Genomic DNA, 19,706 nt, shown 5'->3' with positions numbered 1-19,706 from the left:
TAGGCTTGTAGCAAGATCTTTATCAAAATGCATAGAATGTAGTGTATAACTCTGAACTTTTTAATTAAAAAAAAACAAGCACTGACACTGAGCTTTAGTATCATCCTAATATTTTGTGCAGAGGGTGCAATGATTGAAGACTGTAAGCTAGGGTTTTTCCATGTGACAGAAAAGACTGATAAAGATATTTTAGAAGTTTAAAAGAATTCAGCAGGATAAAGCAAATGTGGATAATCCAAAATGAGAAGCCATAAAATGTCCAGTAATAAAGCCAATAAGTAACTCAGAAACTGCTTTACCCAGGGAGTGAGGAAAATATGGAATTTGCTGAACTGTGGAGCAGTTCAGATAAGAACAGAAGTAGAAATTATTGAAGTACACAAAGGAAAAGGAGTAGAAGATGAAATAAGGGTTCAAGGATGTTTGTGTATATCTGGTAGACTACTTGCCCTCTTTGTATGCTGTAAATTCTATATAAGAGTTCATCTTCAGTTGATGTGTTTCAGGTTGGTAGGCAAGTTGCAGATTTGACTATTTACCTGTATTACTGTTCAATCCTGTTTCAGAACCAGCGCATTCCTGCTGACATGATCTTTTTGAGAACATCAGAAAAAAGTGGTAAGCAAGTTTTCTTCATTCTTTCACGGTGCCTGGTAGAAAAACAAGTGATGAGAGCAATGCTTTATAACTTGAACAAATCATTGCTTTTATGCACTTCCCAAAAAAAAATTCACTCGAAGCGCTGATGTTTGATGGTTGAATGTTAATGTGCTAATTCCGCAATTATATATTGAACAACATTTCCAAAAAAAAAAACGTTTTGACCAGTATTTATGCCACAAACTTCGAGCAAGTGCTCAGATTTGATTGTTTTGTGAAATATTTTGTGTTGCGATCAGCAGTGCTGACGAACTTAAAAAATTTTGGTTGCATTGTATCCTTTTGAAAATAGCTCAAATGTGATTCAATGTCTGATTATTGTAAAATTAGTTATTTTAATATTAAAATAATGTATTAGCATCATTAGCTGGCAAGTGTAATGAGTGAGATAAATAAGTGAGCTTATTACTGAACGTAAAAGCAAAGTGTTGGAGAAACATGGCAGATCTGGCAGCATTTGTGGAGGGAGAAGTGGAATAGTGTTAACATTTCAAGGCTTATGACTTTTTCAGAACTGAACTCTGTTTGAATGATGATTTGCAACTGCCTAGAAACATTCTCATTCTCCAAAGATGCTGTCAGACTTGTTAAGTTTCTACAGCACTTTGCAGATGCTGGAAATCTGAAATCAAAACAGTGTTTTGCTTTGATTTATCACTGAACCTTTCCCATCATTGAGTTTGCTTTGTCTCAACTTCGCCATGCATACCTTATAACCTTAAAATTATGTTTAGATAATTTTCGAGATTATTTAGCAGCAACACAAAAGCTGAATGGAGCCGCAATACTAATATAAATCTTAAATATGTTTGAAAGGTATGATTTAATTTTAATCCCAGTTTCAACCTGGAGTCTATTGTTTGACATAATACCGAGAAATTTATTTTTGTTTTGTTCTGCTTAATTCTGCAGTTTTTCAGTTATATAGCTTGTAAAGGAAAGACATCATTATAAAATGTTTTCATCTTAATGTAGACTATTGGTGCTTTCAAAGGAATTAGCAGAAAATGTTGTGAATACCCAGTGTCAATGTTTTTGTTATGATCTTTCATCACAACTGAGAGTTAAATATATTTCATTAGCCTGAAGTACTAATTGTTTTTCTCTCCAGCTATGTTGACCTAATCCAACATATGTTGACCTATATTGCCAACATTTTCTATTTCTTTCTGCGCTTTCTAGCATCTGCATTATTTTGTTTTTGTATTTTGGACATACTGGCTATTGATCTGTTATTGTCAGGAATTAAGTTTGTATTGAGATTCTGGAGAGTACTGGTGATATTTCAAAAGCTGAAACATGAGCAACTTGTTTAATGAGATTTCTGGTACTTAAAACAGTGGTCTTCAACCCCTTTATAAGCTCAATCACTTCTTGAATTTCAGTGCAATCCAAAATCTACCCCAAACAAAATATAGAATAAATGATTTTTTAAAGCACTAAGAATAAACTAAGCAAATATGAATATTTATTTTGTCCACTGCTCACTGTCTTGACACCGATAGCGACAGGTTATCTGCCAGTGCCTCGAAGTCAGGATTGCAGTTTGAGGCTGCTAGTTGTCTGCAGTCCATGAAAGGATATCTGAGGTGGTTGCAATACTTGGATTTGACTATAGGAAAATGCTACTTCTCAGCAATGTGGAGTCAATACAGTTTTTTTGCTTTAAGAGCATAGGATGACAGGAATGAATAATTTACTAGGAGTCAGTAGGGACTGTAGACACTTCAAGTCAGAGTCAATAGATGTGAACCTAGAAGAGCACAGCAAGTGAGACAGCATCTGACCTAACCCCTCCCCCATTTACTTCTGGGCTCTCCTCCCCTTCCCCAGTTCTGACAAAGGGTTTTGGCTGGGACCGTTGACTTGCTTGCTCCTCGGATGCTGTCTGACCTGCTGTGCTCTTTCAACTTCATATCTAGTAACTAATTTACTGTTTAGGAGTACCCAAAAATTGTCCCTTGATCTGGCTTTCAGCTGATGTGATTCATTCCATTGCACCTAATTCCTGGAATTGCCTGTTGAATTCCTCTGCTTGCTTCCTCAGGTATGCGAAGAGGTTTTCTGGGTAGAACAATTTTTCTTTGTCTTAATTTTTTTGTACTTTTGCCAGACTCTGAAAGTGTTGATTTTTTTTTTAATTGGGAGGAACGCATACCCAGTTTCAATTTGAATGCACTGTCATTACTGATTATATATGCTGAGTTTCTGTCGTTTCCTTGCTGTACACAGTACAGCTCGTTCAACTTTAATGTTACACCTGTAAGGAACCCGAAGCCATATGTGTACACACTGTCTATCAATTTACTACACAATTCATTGTTCAATTAAAGAAAAGTGATGATTTCAGATCGAAAACTTCTTTTAACTTAACCATCTCACATCAGCATGGAGGATTAGTTTAATATTGGCAGGATCGAGTTTGTTTAGTAAAGATTTAAGCAAGCAGCTCTTGTGTGAATCAAGTTTATAATTTAACCTTTTTTACATGAAAAAAGTTCATAATTATTGGATTATATAGTAGTAATTAATGAGAGAGAAATTTCAAGATCATTTTGACAAAATGCATCGAAATCCAGATTAGTGACAAGCGTGGCTAGTGTGCCATTAGTTGTGAATGAAGCCAGTTTCTTGATTGGAATATTTTTCTCAAGTGCATACCTTTTGAATTTGTGGTAGATATCTTCACCAGTTATTTTCTCAAATGGGCAAAAGGACTTAAGTCCTTAAAAACAATGTACGTGAAAGCCAGCAGTTGGACTGTCAGTCAAAAGATTGGCACTGCAGAACCAGATTATGGGGCCCTTTATGAAGGCCGACAGCCAGGATTCTATATCGAAGCTAACCAGATGCCTACGTTTAAGGTAAAGACTAAAAAAAAAATGCTGCTTGATTTTCACTTAACAATAATCCTCGTGTAAAAGTAATTCTGCATCTTGTTTCAGGAACTACAGTGCACAACTTGTTCTAATACTAACAAACTCTAAGACCTCTGTGGATTATGTTCTAAGTAGGGCACGTATTTCCCATGTGTAGACATTCTCATTATATTCAAGGCTTTGGGTGTACACTCCAATAATGTGTAATTTCTAGATGAACTTGAAGGTCCCTTTATATTGGGTGATAGTTGTTGTGTTTTGGATGCTAAAGTCGGAGAGGGGAAAGGTGCTATCCTTTGGATTATAAATGATGTAACCAAAATAAGAGAAGGGACCTACGTGGACAGTGGCAGGTGCCATCAATCTTTTGTTTTCTTCATTCATTCTAAATGAACATTGCTGGCTAGACTAGCATTGTTATATGCTAATTACTATGTGAACTTCAGTAAAGCATTTGACAAGGTTCCCCATGGGAGACTGGTTAGCAAGGTTAGATCTCTTGGAATACAGGGAGAACTGGCTCGAAGGTAGAAGACAGAGGGTGGGGGTGGTGGAGGGTTGCTTTTCAGACTGGAGGCCTGTGACCAGTGGAGTACCACAAGGATCAGTACTGGTTCCACTACTTTTCGTCATTTATATAAATGATTTGAATGTGAACATAGCAAGTATAGTAAGTTTGCAGATTACACCAAAATTGGTGGTGCAATGGACAGCAAAGAAGGTTACCTCAGATGATAACAGGATCTTGATCAGATTGGCCAGTGGGCTGAGGAGTGGCAGATGGACTTTAATTCAGATAAATGTGCGGTGCTGCATTTTGGGAAAGCAAATCAAAGCAGGACTTCTGTACTTAATGGTAAGGTCCGAGGGAGTGTTGCTGAATAGAGAGACCTTGGAGTGAAGGTTCATAGTTCCTTGAAAGTAGAGTCACAGGTAGATAGAATGGTGAAGGAGGCATTTGGTATGCTTTCCTTTATTGGTCAGAGCATTGAGTGTAGGAGTTGGGAGGTCATGTTGCAGCTGTACAGGACGTTGGTTAAGCTGCTTTTGGAATATTGTGTGCAATTCTGCTATCCTTCCTATCTGAAGGATGTTGTGAAATTTGAAAGGGTTCAGAAAGGTTTACAAGGATGTTGCCAGGGTTGGAGAATTTGAGCTAAAGGGAGAGGCTGAATCGGCTGGGGCTGTTTTCCTTGGAGCATCGGAGGCTGAGGGGTGACCTCCTGGAGGTTTATAAAATCATGAGGGGCATTGATAGATAAATAGAAAAAATCTTTACCCTGGGGTGGGGAAGTCCAGAAGTTGAGGGCATAGGTTTCGGGTGAAAGGGAAAAGATATAAAAGGGACCTAAGGGGCAACTTTTTCATGCAGAGGGTGGTACGTGTATGGAATAAGCTGCCAGAGGAAGAAGTGGAAGCTGGTACAATTGGAACATTTAAAAGGCATCTGGATGGATACATGAGTAAGAAGGGTTTAGAGGGATGTGCACCAAGTGCTGGCAAATGGGACTAGATTAGGTTGGGATATCTGGTCGGCATGGACAGTTTGGACCGAAGGGTCTGTTTCAGTGCAGTACATCTCTATGACTCTGTCAACAGACCCATTAAACTGCCATGAGAAACATTTACAGTCCTTCATGTCATGATGTTGCCAAAAGAATCTTTAGACGAAGATTCCACTATTTATCTTCTGTAGAAGCACAAAGTGATGTACTCTGCATTGCAGTGTTCTTAAAATCTTTGAAAGGTCAGTGGCAACAATTGTTGCTTCTTTAGTTATGTTTCAATCTGTGACGATTTCTCGTGTGTTGCCAGAAGATGACAAATGTGAAATGATGCTTCAGCGCAAGTCTTACCTTCTGCTGGTTTAGAAGAAAATGGCTTTCAACATTAAAACAGACTAAGCTCATTAAATTCCTTTATCTGAGGCATGCTGTTCAAGGAATAACATCCAGAATGTTGCTGACTCTTTCATTTGTAGAGATACAGGAAGTTACTTCTGTGATCATGATTTGTTTGTGTCCCCAGGTTGACTTGTGTTGCTTGGATATTGGATGTGGTCACTGTAGTTTTCCCTGTAATTTTTCTTCATACTGCATGGACCTATTAGATAAGCAGATCAGCAGAAAACAGGCAGAAGAGTGAGAATAACTGAGTTCTTATTGCAAAGAGTCCGCACAAACATGTTGGGTTGAAAAAGTTTGTTTCTGGTACCGCAGTAAGGTGGCCTCATACATCCTGGTATTTATTTTTTGTTACTTGTTTGCATTGCCACCACAAAACTTTCACTTGCAATGGTCCATCAGAACCAAACTGAAACACAAGCTGGCAAAGCCTGTTGAGCAAGTGCACTTTTCTTTAGCTATGTAGCTTCCAAAAGCAGAACTCATGCAGCAACATGAAGGTTGATGAGCACGCATTGAGGGAACCCAAGTGGGCATTGGGATTGCCTTCTCAAGACGTGGGCAATAAAGGCATGTGATGGTCGATGAGACTAATTGTCAGAGACTCTGCAATTAACCAGTTAATTGTGATCCACTTGTTGGAGAATGCCGGTTTAAAACCTTAAGAAGTACTCTGGCACGGTGGCACAGTGGTTAGCACTGCTGCCTCACAGCGCCAGAGACCCGGGTTCAATTCCCGCCTCAGGCGACTGACTGTGTGGAGTTTGCACATTCTCTCCGTGTCTGCGTGGGTTTCCTCCGGGTGCTCCGGTTTCCTCCCACATTCCAAAAATGTGCAGCTTAGGTGAATTGGCCAGGCTAAATTGCCCCTAGTGTTAGGTAAGGGGTAAATGTAGGGGTATGGGTGGGTTGCGCTTCGGCAGGTCGGTGTGGACTTGTTGGGCCGAAGGGCCTGTTTCCACACTGTAACGTAATCTGTAACGTAATCTAATCTACTTCATAACAAACATTGGTTAGCCTGAGTGAATAATTAAATTGTTTGTTTTTTTTTAAAGTTTAAACAAGCTTATTTCTTTCTTTGGGCTACCAGTGTTGGAACTTGGACTGCATTAAGATGGAAAAGCTTGAATCAACCCTGGAATGTTTTATTATCCTTGAGGGGATAGTGCAGAAAAGATATTTTTGAAATTTTAATCTTGGAGCACCAAAGTGTTGATGAGGGTTATCAAATAGAGTTTGGCTATTTGGTTGTTACTGCAACATTTTAATAAGTTGGTCAAATATTATGCTTTCAGCCTTTCTTATTTAACATTATTTTGTGATTGCCATTTATAAACAGAGTTCAACTCCAGATTTGTCACTGTAGACTATTTTTTTGATACCAGTGTTTCAAGGATCTAATCATGTTTGACACTATTCAAATAAATTGAAACCTTGTTTATGTTGGCTGCTGTTAGGCAAACCCAGACTTAAATTTATGTTGTGGACTCTGATTTCACTGTTGCCGCCCTTTCATTTTACATGATCTCAACAGGGCCACCCAACTGCCAGTCTGGACTTTATGTATGCTGGAAATGTGTTGCTGGAAAAGCGCAGCAGGTCAGGCAGCATCCAGGGAACAGGAGAATCGACGTTTCGGGCATAAGCCCTTCTTCAGGAATGTTGGTGGACTTTATATATGTTGGTGTTTGCATATGGGATGCGGATGCGCACAAGTACAATTTCAAGTTTGAAGGAAATGAAAAATGCATTCAGTTTCCATGCAATTACTTAGATTTTCTCTGATATAAATCTAGCAGAAGTATGTTAGAAGAACCCGACCCTGTAGCACCTTTCACTACCTCAAGATGCATCAATGTTTGCAACCAATGAAGTATCTGACATTGCAAATGAGACACTACAGTATGGTCCAACAAACAGCAATAGCACGATTACCAGGTCAACAGAAAAGATGATATTGCTTGATAAACATTGACCACAGCAACAATAATAGGATTCATTGAATGATGAATTCAGCAAGTGTAAGCTGTCTATTACTTGCTGCATTTGTACTGATTTGGTGTATTCACATAGCCAACAAATGCTACAAATCCGATAGAGAAGGTTGAATCATGTTTTTAAAGATCATGTGCATGGTATCAATGTCTGACCTTTCAAAACTTCCAGTATGAGATACTTCAATCACATTCAATGTACAGGTGCTCATGATATTATTTATACCTCATTTAGGTTTTAACACAATTTATACCTCATTTAAATTTAACATAATAACTTGGCTCTATTCTGCTCATATCTTTGATCTCTTAATTTTCCAGAGAAAAAGACCTGGGCCAATCCAAGGGTCCTTTTTAAATTAAAACTGCTATACTTTAACTCTCCTTGCAACAAGATTATAATTCTCGTAGCTTATTTTCTTTGGGAAAAGTTGTTTAGGCCCGCCAGCTGGTCTTCCTGTAATAGTGAGTTAACCCACTGTACATGATTCCAAAGAACATTTTTATTTGTTCAGTCTTAACCATCTGTGATTTTTCCAGCACGTCAGGTGAGGCAGTGAAATACAAGCACACCAGTCATCATAAACAGACAGTCTGGTACACCGAAAGAGATGCTTGTTGAAAGGCAAGATTGACTTCTGTGGTAAATTTAGTTTTAAATAAATGCCATCTGCTTTTTATTCTGTAAGGCTTTTATTTTAAATTCTCTCAGATTATTTCTTGAACTTAAAAACAAAGATTTAAAGTTTCTATTTAGAGCAATTGATTCACTGGCTTTTTGAATGCACACAACCAATTTAGTGTAACATTTACAATTTTCCAGTCCTCTGACGTAAATAGTGTTATATGTATTTAGCTAATTACAACATTTGGGATATGTTCATCTCAGCTGCAATGTACAGTTCAGGGTCGATTTAGTCTGGAAGAGTTTTATTTGCCACACAAAAGAGAAGTGAAATCTGCAGTCCCTGTCTTCAGTATATTACTGACAAAGGAGCCTGTAATTTGAAGTTGGTATAATTAAATTATTTAATGGAGTGTTGTCATCCCCAACTTGATTGGAGAACTAAAAAGGGATTTATGCAAAGGTGGGACCATGGCTGAGATATTAAACAAGTATCTTTTGCATATGTTTACCAAGAAAGATGATGTTGTGCAAGTCATGGTGAAAGAGGTGTAAAAACGGATATTATTAGAGAAACTCAGCAAGTCATAGAGATGTACAGCATGGAAGCAGACCCTTCGGTCCAACCCTGTGGAGAGAAAGAGTTAACATTTCTGATTGTGACCTTTTTTCAGCACTGATTGTAGTGAGGAAAAGATTGATACCTGAAATTGGGATGGGGGTTGGAAAGGAGGAAACAATAGATGGAAATGGAGCCTGGGAGAGGGAAAACAGCAGATGGGCAAATAAAGAAATTGGTAACAGTGAGCTTGGAGACTCAATAACTCAGTATTAAGTTCAATAATTTTAGTAAGTTCTGAGGAAAAGTCACTCGACCTCAAACATTAACTCTGATTTCTGTCCACCGATGCTGCCAACCCTGTTGAGCTTTCCCAGTAATTTATGTATTTGTTGTCAATAATTTTAGGGCTTGAGCACCACCTTCCATATCCTTTTTCCCATACCCCATGCACCAGGTCTTGGCATCATAAGGTTGGGTTTCTCCCTTTTGATCAGAGACCAACTTGCAATTAACTTCCAGGCCTTGCCTTGCAAATACACCAAAGCTTGTTTGGTCTATTTTCCTTTTAACATGTATTACCCACCATTCAAAAATTATTTTTCATACAGAATTCCCAGTTTGATTTTAAAAAAATACAAAATGAAAATTCAGAGAGGACTCTAACATAGCTCTGCCCTCAAAACATGGGAAATTCCATTTTAAAACAGAAGTAATGCCTTTCATGACAAAGTTAGTAGAACCAACAATTAAAATACAAAGTTCAAAGCCACTTTATCTTCCTCCCGTCAGATTCTTAATTGACTTTATTGGTTCTACTCTGTTCTACAACAGTTACATTCAGGATAAGACAACAGTAATTGCATTTTCTTTCCCACAAATGTCTACAATTTTTTTTCTAAAACAGTTGAAGATCTGAATGCCATCTGAACAAAATTGGAGTCTAGTTTTTAAATTTATTAATGCAAAATAATGATTACGAACTGTAAAAATCAGTTTCACAGTTTCCATGTTGGGCACAAACTTCAAAGAGTTGAAGAGATGCTAACTCCACTAATTCTTTCTTTCTAATAGCAGGCTACTGCCTCCAGTGATGCAACCTTTTTGAAAGATAAGCTATGGACTTCTCTATTCCAGCTTCTTCATCCTGTAAGAGAATTGTTTCAAACCCTAAATCGCTAATGACAACTGCTAATTTAAATGGTTTGTCAAAGTTAAGTGCAGCCAGTACTGGTTTATTCATTAAAATTGCTTTTAGTAGTTTTGGTCAAAGTCAGCATGGATTTATCAAAGGGAAATCCTGTTTGAAGATAAACCTGAAAGTGGTACTGTCTGGATTTACAGTTGGCTTCCGATATAGTTCCACATAAGGTTAAGAAATGTATGGATTGAGCCTTGGTTAACCGACAGAAAGAAGAGAGTACAAACAAGGAGATTATCATCAGGGTAGCTGGCTGTTAGTAGTGAGGTTTGCATAGAGGAACCTCTTCACTCGGTGGTGAATTCTATCGCAAAGATAGAATTGTACAAGTTCAATCATTAAACATGTTTAAGACAGAAATCAATAGATTTCTGGAGACTAATGTATTAAAGGATATGGCGATAGTGCAGGAAAATAGCATTGATATTGATCAGCCATGATCTAATTGAATGTCAGAACAGGACTCATGCTAAGTGACTGACTCCTTTTCCAATGTTCCGAAGTTTTAACTAACTTTGGGAATTTTGTCCATTTTTGAGGCCACTGTAGTTGACCTATGCTTATTGTTCAGAAGTGACTGGTCTTTTAGAAAATTTGTTTGGTTATTACACAAGTAAAAATAATACACAATACAGTGTGTTTAGCAAACTTTGCTTTATGGACTGACTGAAATGTACTTGGGTTAATATATTTGGTCATTCCTAACTTCATTTCTTCTAATTGGACACTTATGCCAGCTGTCCACAATTCTGTCGTATTTAGTATCAACAATTGCATTTAGGTGATGATGTAAGATATGAACGTAATCACATTACTCCAGTAGGGAATAGTAACAAGGTTAGTATCGTTATAATACTAGCTGATATTATTACTAGACAAGTCAGATTCCAGACAGGAATTTGACTTGATGGATCATATTTTGATTTGTTTTGGTTTAAACAAAATGATTTCTTACTGAAACATAAATATACAAGACAGCAGTGTTGTGAAATTTTTGTAACTTCACTTTTCCTTTCCATTTTAAGTTATTTTACAATTCAGTTGAAGGCAATATTTTCAGCTTCCCGTCTATTGTGATCGCTTTGTGGACAGGTCTTCTTGATAAAAGATTGTTTCTCTAATTGCGATTTGCATTTGTCCCTCCTTGGGTTCAATCTAAATTCACTTGTATAAAAGGCACACTGATTAACTTCTAGAGTGGAAGATTTGCCTCTCAGAGGATTATGTTTTAATTGCAAATTTAACTGTTGTACTGCTCACCATTTTGCTAGCTGCTGGTCAGATTTAGTGCATAGTGAATTCGGGCCAATCTGAACCTAAATCATTCCTCTTCCGAGGAGGAACTTGCATTTATGTCCTGGAATCCATGATCTCCAGAACCCTCAATGTTTCAAAAGTGCAAACATTGCTTTAATGTAGAGAAGCATGTTGCAGCATGTGCACGATTGTGTCTTATTGAAAGAATATCGGGCGGCACGGTGGCCCAGTGGTTAGCACTGCTGCCTCACAGCGCCTGTAGACCCGGGTTCAATTCCCGACTCAGGCGACTGACTGTGTGCTCCAGAACCCTCAATGTTTCAAAAGTGCAAACATTGCCTTAATGTAGAGAAGCATGTTGCAGCATGTGCACGATTGTGTCTTATTGAAAGAATAGATGAACCAGAATGATACCAGATTTATTTTCAGATTGTTTTGAATGAATCAAACACACTCAAGGTGGTCCTAGCAGTGTTATAATTAACTTCATTGTTAATCAAGGAATAAAAAATAATTCAGGTTCTTTTTTCAATCTTGGTCTAGTCACTAAAGTTGCATGACAACCAATTCAGTTAGGCAATGATATGAGCCCTGTAAGCAACTGATCTGTCAGCATTCAGTCTTTAGTCTCACGAACGAATTAGTCATCCTTCATAGCTGAGGAAGAAGACAATCTCTTTAGTTGAGAAGAGGATAAAATTTTAATCATTTTTCTCTAGATAATAGTTTATCCAGTATATAATGCTGCAGTAATGATTTAGAAATTCATATTTTAGTGTTTACTTCCATTCTCTGAATGTGATGTGAAACATGCCGGTTTAAAGATACTGCACTTAATTTACAAATATAGATATACTATATTCAAACAGATTCATAAGTTTGTTTGGTCTGGGGAAAACATGCTGCTCTTATTTCTGTTTGCGCAATCATTTAAAGTCTCTCTTCTCTATTTTCATCCCATTTCCGACTGCAGTTAAATCTGCCTTTGTCGATAATTTTGTTTCAGATACTTAGGTTTAGAAGGCAAAATTATTTAAGTATTCTTGTACAGCAGAAAGAGACTTGAGAAATATGGGGATAGGATATAAAAGTAACATTTAGGTAGACAAACACAACATCTTGTAGAGTGGCAGAGCAAGCTTGAGGGTCACGTGGCCCACTCCTGCTTCTTTAAAGTTCACATTTCCTCTGCATGTTTAGACAGCAATCACAGTGCAAAGTCAATGACTTGATAATTTGAATTTAATTTGGCGAGTTTGCAATTAGACAGTATTCCAGTTATTTGATTTAAATTTAATCACATTTCATTCACCTAATAATGAAACTAACTGTCGTGAAATACATTTGGCTTAATTGCCAAACGACTGTGTTTTGATACTGTTTTATCCCTGAGCTACAAAAAAAATTAGTTGAATTGGCAGTGGTGTAGAATTGCTTGGAAAAATATGAATGAGCTGTAGATTCTGGTTGGGGAGTTTGTCTCTCCCTATCCACTCATTCTCTCTTCCTGCCTCCCCCTTTTTGTTTTAATTTTCTTACTAGCCCAGTAGCGAAGGGGATTTCACGCCAGAAGATTTGATGTCATGTAGCAACCATTTTATTGACAGTGCAAACTGCCTTGTTCCCCCTACCTCCACGGGACTGACATGCAACATTTTAGTTTGAGCTGTGCTTTACACTGAATTCAGAAACAGGCATTCAGACTTGTTGGTCTGTACCATTATTCGGTCCTCATGAGCTCCAGTCAACCATTTTCATCTAAATATGCAAGTTTCTCTGAAATCATGGGAGAATGGATATTAGCCAGCTAGTTTCGGTAAAGCTGCATCATAGGAGAGTTTGCCTTAAATTCATGTATCTAGGTGGAGTGAATAGCACTTTGGCAGACAGAGCTGCTTCGTTTTGATGTCTCAACAGGCTAACTTCATAATTATAGTCTCAAAGAAAAACAGAAGTTGCTGGAAGAGCTTTAGCAGGTCTGGCAGCCCCTGTGGAGAGAAATCAGTTAACGTTTTGGGTCCAGTGAACCTTCAGAATGTTCAGTCATGAACATGACATAACTTTAACTTTCCCTTCATCTCCCTTTTTGTTCCCCTCTTTCCTTCTTTCCGCTACTGATCCCTGTTTCTCTCTCCCTATCCCCTCCATTGTGTTTTCCTGCTCCCCCGCTTTTGGGTGTTCCCCCTTGTTCTTGGATGCTTGCCTCTGCCCTCTTGACCCCTTGCGCCCCTCCACCCCCTCTAGCTCTCCTCGCCTGGATGCCTGGACTGGAAAAGCTTTTTAAGAGACATGGCTATATCTAGAAGTGAATTCTGCAATCCTCTTTCTGGATTATCGACAATGCAAATGGTTGTCCAGTATTCAGTGCTTTAAGTCATTTCTTGAGATCATGTGCATCAAATTTAGTGGAAAGTGACATTTTTGGTGATTTCAGGGGATACAAATGGGTCATCACTTGGTACCTCTGGCTGAAAATTGTTGCAAATTCTTCAGCCTTTTCTTTTATGCTGAGGTACTGCATTCTTCAATCATTGTGGATGGGGACATGTGTGGAGCCACCTCTTCCACTTAATTGTCTACCATTATTCACAATTGGATATGTCAGGACTGCAAAGCTTGGATCTGATCTGTTGGTTTTACAATTGCATAGCTCTGTTACATTCTACTTATGCTATTTTGCACGCATGCAGTCCAGTGATGGAGCTTCACCAGGTGTTCACATAATTTTTGAGTATGCCTGGTGCTGCTCTTGCCATGCCTTCCTGTAGTGTCATTGAGCCAGGATTTATCCTCTGACTTGATGATAATGGTTAAATGGGGGAATATCTTGGGCCATTTTAATTTTAGATTGTGATTGAATGTAACTTTACTGTTGCCAAACATGACTTTCTGATGTCTAATTAATAAGAAACGTTGTTCATGACAATGCTGCTTTATGAATTAGAGATCAGTATTCCTCATTAATATGAATTGATGAAATTTATCATAGGTTGTACAATCCATGGAATAGATTAACTCCCATATGTTCGCGCTGAACTTAATTCATGGGTTAATGATGTAATCCAAAACATTAAATGTAAGGCCATTTAGTGAACCAAATTTATATATTTTTTCTGAGCTATATGGTTGTAAATAGTGATTTATTTCACCAAAGAGCATCAGTGGCACTGTTATCTGTTTTTGCATTTGGTTATTTGAGTCAGGCACTGGAGGCCTCCCACCATTCTGGTGAGCATAAATTATGCTTTTGAGATTAATTGTAAAGGGAAGGGAATTGCAAGAAGTCAAAGCAGTGTCGACTGACCTGTACCTTTGTCTGCAAGATCGGACACCTGTTTTATCTCTCATTCTACCATGCATAAAACTAAATTAATAATTTTTCTTCACTTTCACATGCGAATAGTATTAATTTTTTGAAAATGAAATTAGGAAAGACTGCATGCAGATGGTTTGGGTAGGTTTTTGTTATTCGCATACAACTTGCACATGCCTTTTATTGCTTGTGGACTTTTAGCCTGTGCTTCATTATCAGGCAATTTGAATGTAATGCAGTGTTGCCCTTCACTTCAGGCTATAGTTCTCAAGAAAAGTATTCATAATTTTGAAGTTACTGAATTAAACTTCATCAGGAATAGTTTGCAGCAGCACAGTTTACTTTTGCTTGATTCCTGAAATCCTCTTTTTCCAAGTAGTTATTTCTACGATGCTTTAACTGGTAAATTTGCAAATATTATAAGATCAACTGCGTGTCGTCGATTTTATAGCTTAAACTATGTTGCATAATACTTAGTTCTGGAACATCCATTCATATTTTCAAGAAAATATCGAGTAATTTACATTCTAATTATTGCAAATATTTTCATCTTTGTGCTTTAAGAATTAAATAATTATAGGAAGCTTTTGATTTGTATAAAAGTTAATTTTGCAAACTCTAATTTTTCCAAAACACATTGCTGAGTTTTTCTGTGACCCTTTATACTACTAAGTGTGCTATGCATCATGGATGGCAACATTTCTATAATATATGCTGTCAGAATATTAAAAATATCTAAATGTCTAAGCAGACTGCTTAAATATATGCAGTCTGATCAAGCTTGGATTTAAGGCATTTCTGCAGCTGTCAATAAGGAATTCTGATGAGCTCAGTGGCATCATATTGACTGTGTATTAATACACGGTATCCTATTGAGCCATCAGCTGATTGTTTAGAATGTAAATGAATCTGGTGAAAGAAACTGATGGATCCAATGACTGATGGCTTAAATTCCAATTAATCAATTGCATCATCAGTTTCTTAATTCAGATCAAATATCTCTTGAGTGCACAAATTTATTTCCGTGGTATTTAGAGAGAATTGCTTTGGAACAAAGCTTCATCAATCACACATAAATGCCAATATATTAGCTAGTTTTAGGTGTTGACATTACACCTTCCGTGTTTGGTAATATTTATATGCAGCAGTAACATAATGTACATGATTTTTTTTTTGTAGCTGCCTCATGCCAGGCCTGCATCTTATTTTCTGTTTTTAAATTTTCATGTATATATTCTTTTGAAGTGTATAAATTATTTAGAAAAAATTAAGTTGATGGTAAGCAATCTGGTATTACATTTACAGAGATCTATGGTCAATGTCCTGTCTCTTTTGTTGGATTGCAATCTTGTATCCTAACATTTAATGCCTTTTTCATTGTGAGTAGCAGCAGGCAGGCTGCTAATATTACAAGCCGCTTTATTAACTGTTTATGACAGGTTCACGTGGACCTTTTTACATAACCTGTCAGTGCTTTCTCTGAGACTTGACACACTTTGTCCTGTGTGACAGCTATATCAGTTGATCTTAACTTGATTGCCATCAACCCATCCTTACCTGACAGCCCTTGTCAATTATACAAAATAAAATCAAGTATTCATAAGTAGGCTGTAATTGGATATTGGCAGACAGATTTAATAATTCAGTTTTGCTGAGGCTAAACTGGTATTAATTGTAGCTAATGTTCGCCTTAGTAAAAAATTAATTGGAAACATTGCTTGACTGAGGAGGTGGACATCATTATTTTTGTGTGTTGAGATAAGGTGAAGTTCTATCAATAGAGATTCATTATTGCTGTACAGTTTGCTTTTAAGTGACATTTTAATTTTCTAATACAGTAGTAATTTGAATCTTGTAATTCCAAATTTATATGTAAAATCTTCCATGTTATATTGATAAATATGTTTGGTTTTGTACATTTAAAATTATTCTGGGATATTTGTGAACATAGGAAAGCAAGTTAAATTATTGTTTAATTCCTGCAATTGCAGCCAGTTCACTTGCTCTTCTGAACCAGAGAGTTGATGGACGCATTGTGAGCTGCTACTTAATTGCTATAAACGGCAGGGTAGCCAAATCTGAACTTTCTATTACCTATCTCTCTGGATAATATGCTTTTCAACAGGCAGCAGTGAAGAATAGGAAACCTGGTTGATTTTAACTCCAATTCCACCCCCAACCCCATCAATACACACACACACACATACACACACACACACACCCCTCTTACTGACTTCGCAAAGACCAATTGTACCACTCTTCTTGCTGCTTCAGCTGGGATGATCCATTTTCAGAGTAAGAATCAAGCAGTGAAACTTAAGAGTGCCCCATTAATGAAACTACCAAGATATAACGAATTGAATGTTTATTGCAAATGCATGGAAAGCCCTCTTTGGAATTCACAGTTTCTGAGTCAGTAGTAGGGGCCATAATAGTTTTTGAATTTAGGAAAATGTTAGTAACAACCTTTAAAATTTTGAATTAAAACAAAAACTTATTTTTACACATCCTAACTATAGTAGAATTCAAAATGCTTGGGGGTTACACTGCGCAGTAACTTTGAATAGCCTCAAACTATTTCTACTAAAATCAAGACAACTTGAAGCACACTTTAAGAAATTAATAGTGAATAATTTTTGTCCTTTTGTTTTGGAATTGCACATTTAGCTTTGTATTTCAGTCCACAGCAGGTTTTGTATACCTGTAACTGTAAGAAAGATTTTAAAACTGAGACTAGCATTGCTCATTAAACTAGGGCTGTGCAGTTGCCTCATGTTTTCTTTTGAGATGTTGCCTACTATTATAAATTATTGTATAAGTCTCAGTACGTAAGATATTAAATAAAGGGACAGCATTTGACCCATCAGTGGCCCAACTATAACTTTTATCTTTAGAATCATAGAATCCCTACAGTATTGAATCAGGCATTTGGCCTATCGAGTCCACACCAACTCTCTGAAGAACATCCTACACTGACCCCACCCCCTCCCCTATCCCTGTAACCCTGCATTTCCCATTGGTAATACACCTGGCTTGGGCATCCCTGGACACTATGGTCCAGTTGGCATGGCCAAACCCACCTATCCTGCACATCTTTGGTTTGTGGGAGGAAACCGGAGTACCAGAGCAAACCCAAGCAGACACGAAGAATGCACAAACTCTATGTAGACAGTCACCTGAGGCTGGAATCGAATCTGGGGGTGCCTGACACTGAGGCAGCAGTGCTAACCACTGAGTCTCCATGCTGCCCTGACATGATCTTAGGCCTTAGTGAGTAAATTAATCTCTTGAAGAAGAATCTTCCTCAAAAGTTAATCAAGCAAAAGTCCAGAATGTCTTGTCTAAATTTTATAATTCCACAGTCTTGCAATTTCAATAAAAATGTGATCACATGGAAGATAAAACTTGTACCTCAGTGTGCAGAGATCCTCTTAGAGGGTCTCCTGATCTGAAGACACTTTTATATTTACCAGATAAGAGCTTTAGATGTTACAGTACTGTAGTGCATGCTGTTGAGCACGTACACTGAACTATTGCCTTGATCTTCCATCCTATTAAGGATCTTCCTGGAGAATTTTGTAATTTTTAACTTGGAAGTAGCAAAAGGTCCAGCATATCTCGAGCTATACAGTTGTTGTGGTTAGAGTTGAAGTTTGTTTTGCAAAAGGTTTTGTACGCATGATACAGCTTAAAGTTGTTACAGAAAACAAGTTTCTGTTATGTTAGCTATGGTAATTCATGATCTTCGGGCATCAGTCATTGCTACAACTGAAGCAGATTTTGAGGAAAGCAATTGTTTTGCTTAACTAAAAATTGCTCCCTAAATGGTATCAGTCATGTTTGCCCTGGGACAATAATGCTTGTAGTTAGTATTATATTGTAATGTAGTTGGTTTGTCCTGCTGGTTAGTATTTCTAGCAAATATTTGCATGAACCTCTTATAGATTCTGAGGTGTGCTGCAGGTGTATTAAGTTGAATCCTATGGTAGGATTAATGATCAGTTTAACTGCAGTTTTTAAAATATTGCGATATGTTTGGGGTAAATGGTTTGCATTCTTTGCACAAATGGTAGCAACCTGCAATGATTTGTTTCAAAGTTCTTTGCAGCAAACTATATTTATTTATGATACTAAAAGCAGTTTAAGCCAAGTAACTTTTGCATTCAAGGGATAGATTTAAAGAAATTTAGTAATCAGAGTCTTTGAGACATCAGTGGTCTCCTTCCAAACATTAAATGCTATTTAGACAATTTGGTAACATTATTATAGTTTGGACAATGCTTTGATTATCTTGCTGTCCAGTGCCTGCTGCAGCATTGTTTAAGAGCTGACGTGGCACCAACTAGAAGTTTTCCTTTCTCTTTCCAAAAAAAATCTGCAAGATGAGTTATTGATGGAATTAACTGCTGAAATGGCGAGGAAATGCATCTGACCGATACATGTCATAGCCTGAGCTCTGTATTAAATGAATATCTGTGCAGCCTTCCATTCACAGGGGCCTCACAAATGCTTAGTGGTCTTGAACTGCATTGATCTGTGGTATAATTCTATATGAAATTGATGGATGAGGGCAGCCATTGACAGAAAGGGTAAAGATCACTTTGAAATGCCCCTTGTGAAATGGTCTAATGAAAAATAAATTGTTAAAGAGAATTGGTTTATAATGCTACAGAGGGAATAAAGTGCTGAAATATGTTAGCTTACAGTGTTCAACAAATAAATGTAGAGTGGATTTTGATTAATTTAAATGGGAATATAGTAATAAAAATAATTTGGGAAGTTTATCAAAAACTTGAAATGGCATTTCACACTGTTACCAAATCGCCAGATTTTACTGCAATAACTCCATGAAATAAATGCACCAGATGCAATATGAGAACAATTAAACTCTTTGTATAAGCAATCATTCAAAAAAATTACAAATGTAGGGGAGCAGTATTGAAAAATAATACCAATATTATCCATCTAAATCTTTTAAAGCATTTGATTTTACTTCAGTTTCCTCTGGAACTGGCCTGTCTTGTGATATTTCTGGAATTTTGTATAGATCGTTCTGCTATAACGCATGTTTCATTAACACAAATTCACTATAACGTGATTGGCGAATTGGGGATACTGTTTGTTTTTAAAGCGTGAACTTTTAAAAACTTGGCGATCACACTGCTAACACTTTAAGCACCGTTTCTAAAGTAGGATTTTTCTACAATGCGGGTTGCATGAGAATACAACCATCGCATTAAAGAAAAACTATCTGTGTTTTGCCTAAATTCATTGTCACCCTCTCTGTGTCTCTCTCCTCTTCCCTCCCCCCCCC

General features: G+C 37.3%; 1 protein-coding gene across 1 annotated transcript in view; it reads left to right on the top strand.

Moving 5' to 3' along the window:
• atp9b (ATPase phospholipid transporting 9B) overlaps positions 1-19,706 on the top strand; it is a 346,071-nt gene that overhangs the window by 95,284 nt on the left and 231,081 nt on the right. The window contains exon 7 of the mRNA XM_043688616.1: positions 567-618. Within this exon, the coding sequence (XP_043544551.1) occupies positions 567-618 (52 nt within the window). The remainder of the gene's footprint in view (positions 1-566; positions 619-19,706) is intronic.

The sequence above is a fragment of the Chiloscyllium plagiosum genome, chromosome 4 (assembly GCF_004010195.1).
Source record: "Chiloscyllium plagiosum isolate BGI_BamShark_2017 chromosome 4, ASM401019v2, whole genome shotgun sequence".
NCBI lineage: Eukaryota > Metazoa > Chordata > Chondrichthyes > Orectolobiformes > Hemiscylliidae > Chiloscyllium > Chiloscyllium plagiosum.
This window is presented reverse-complemented; position numbering and strand designations above follow the sequence as displayed.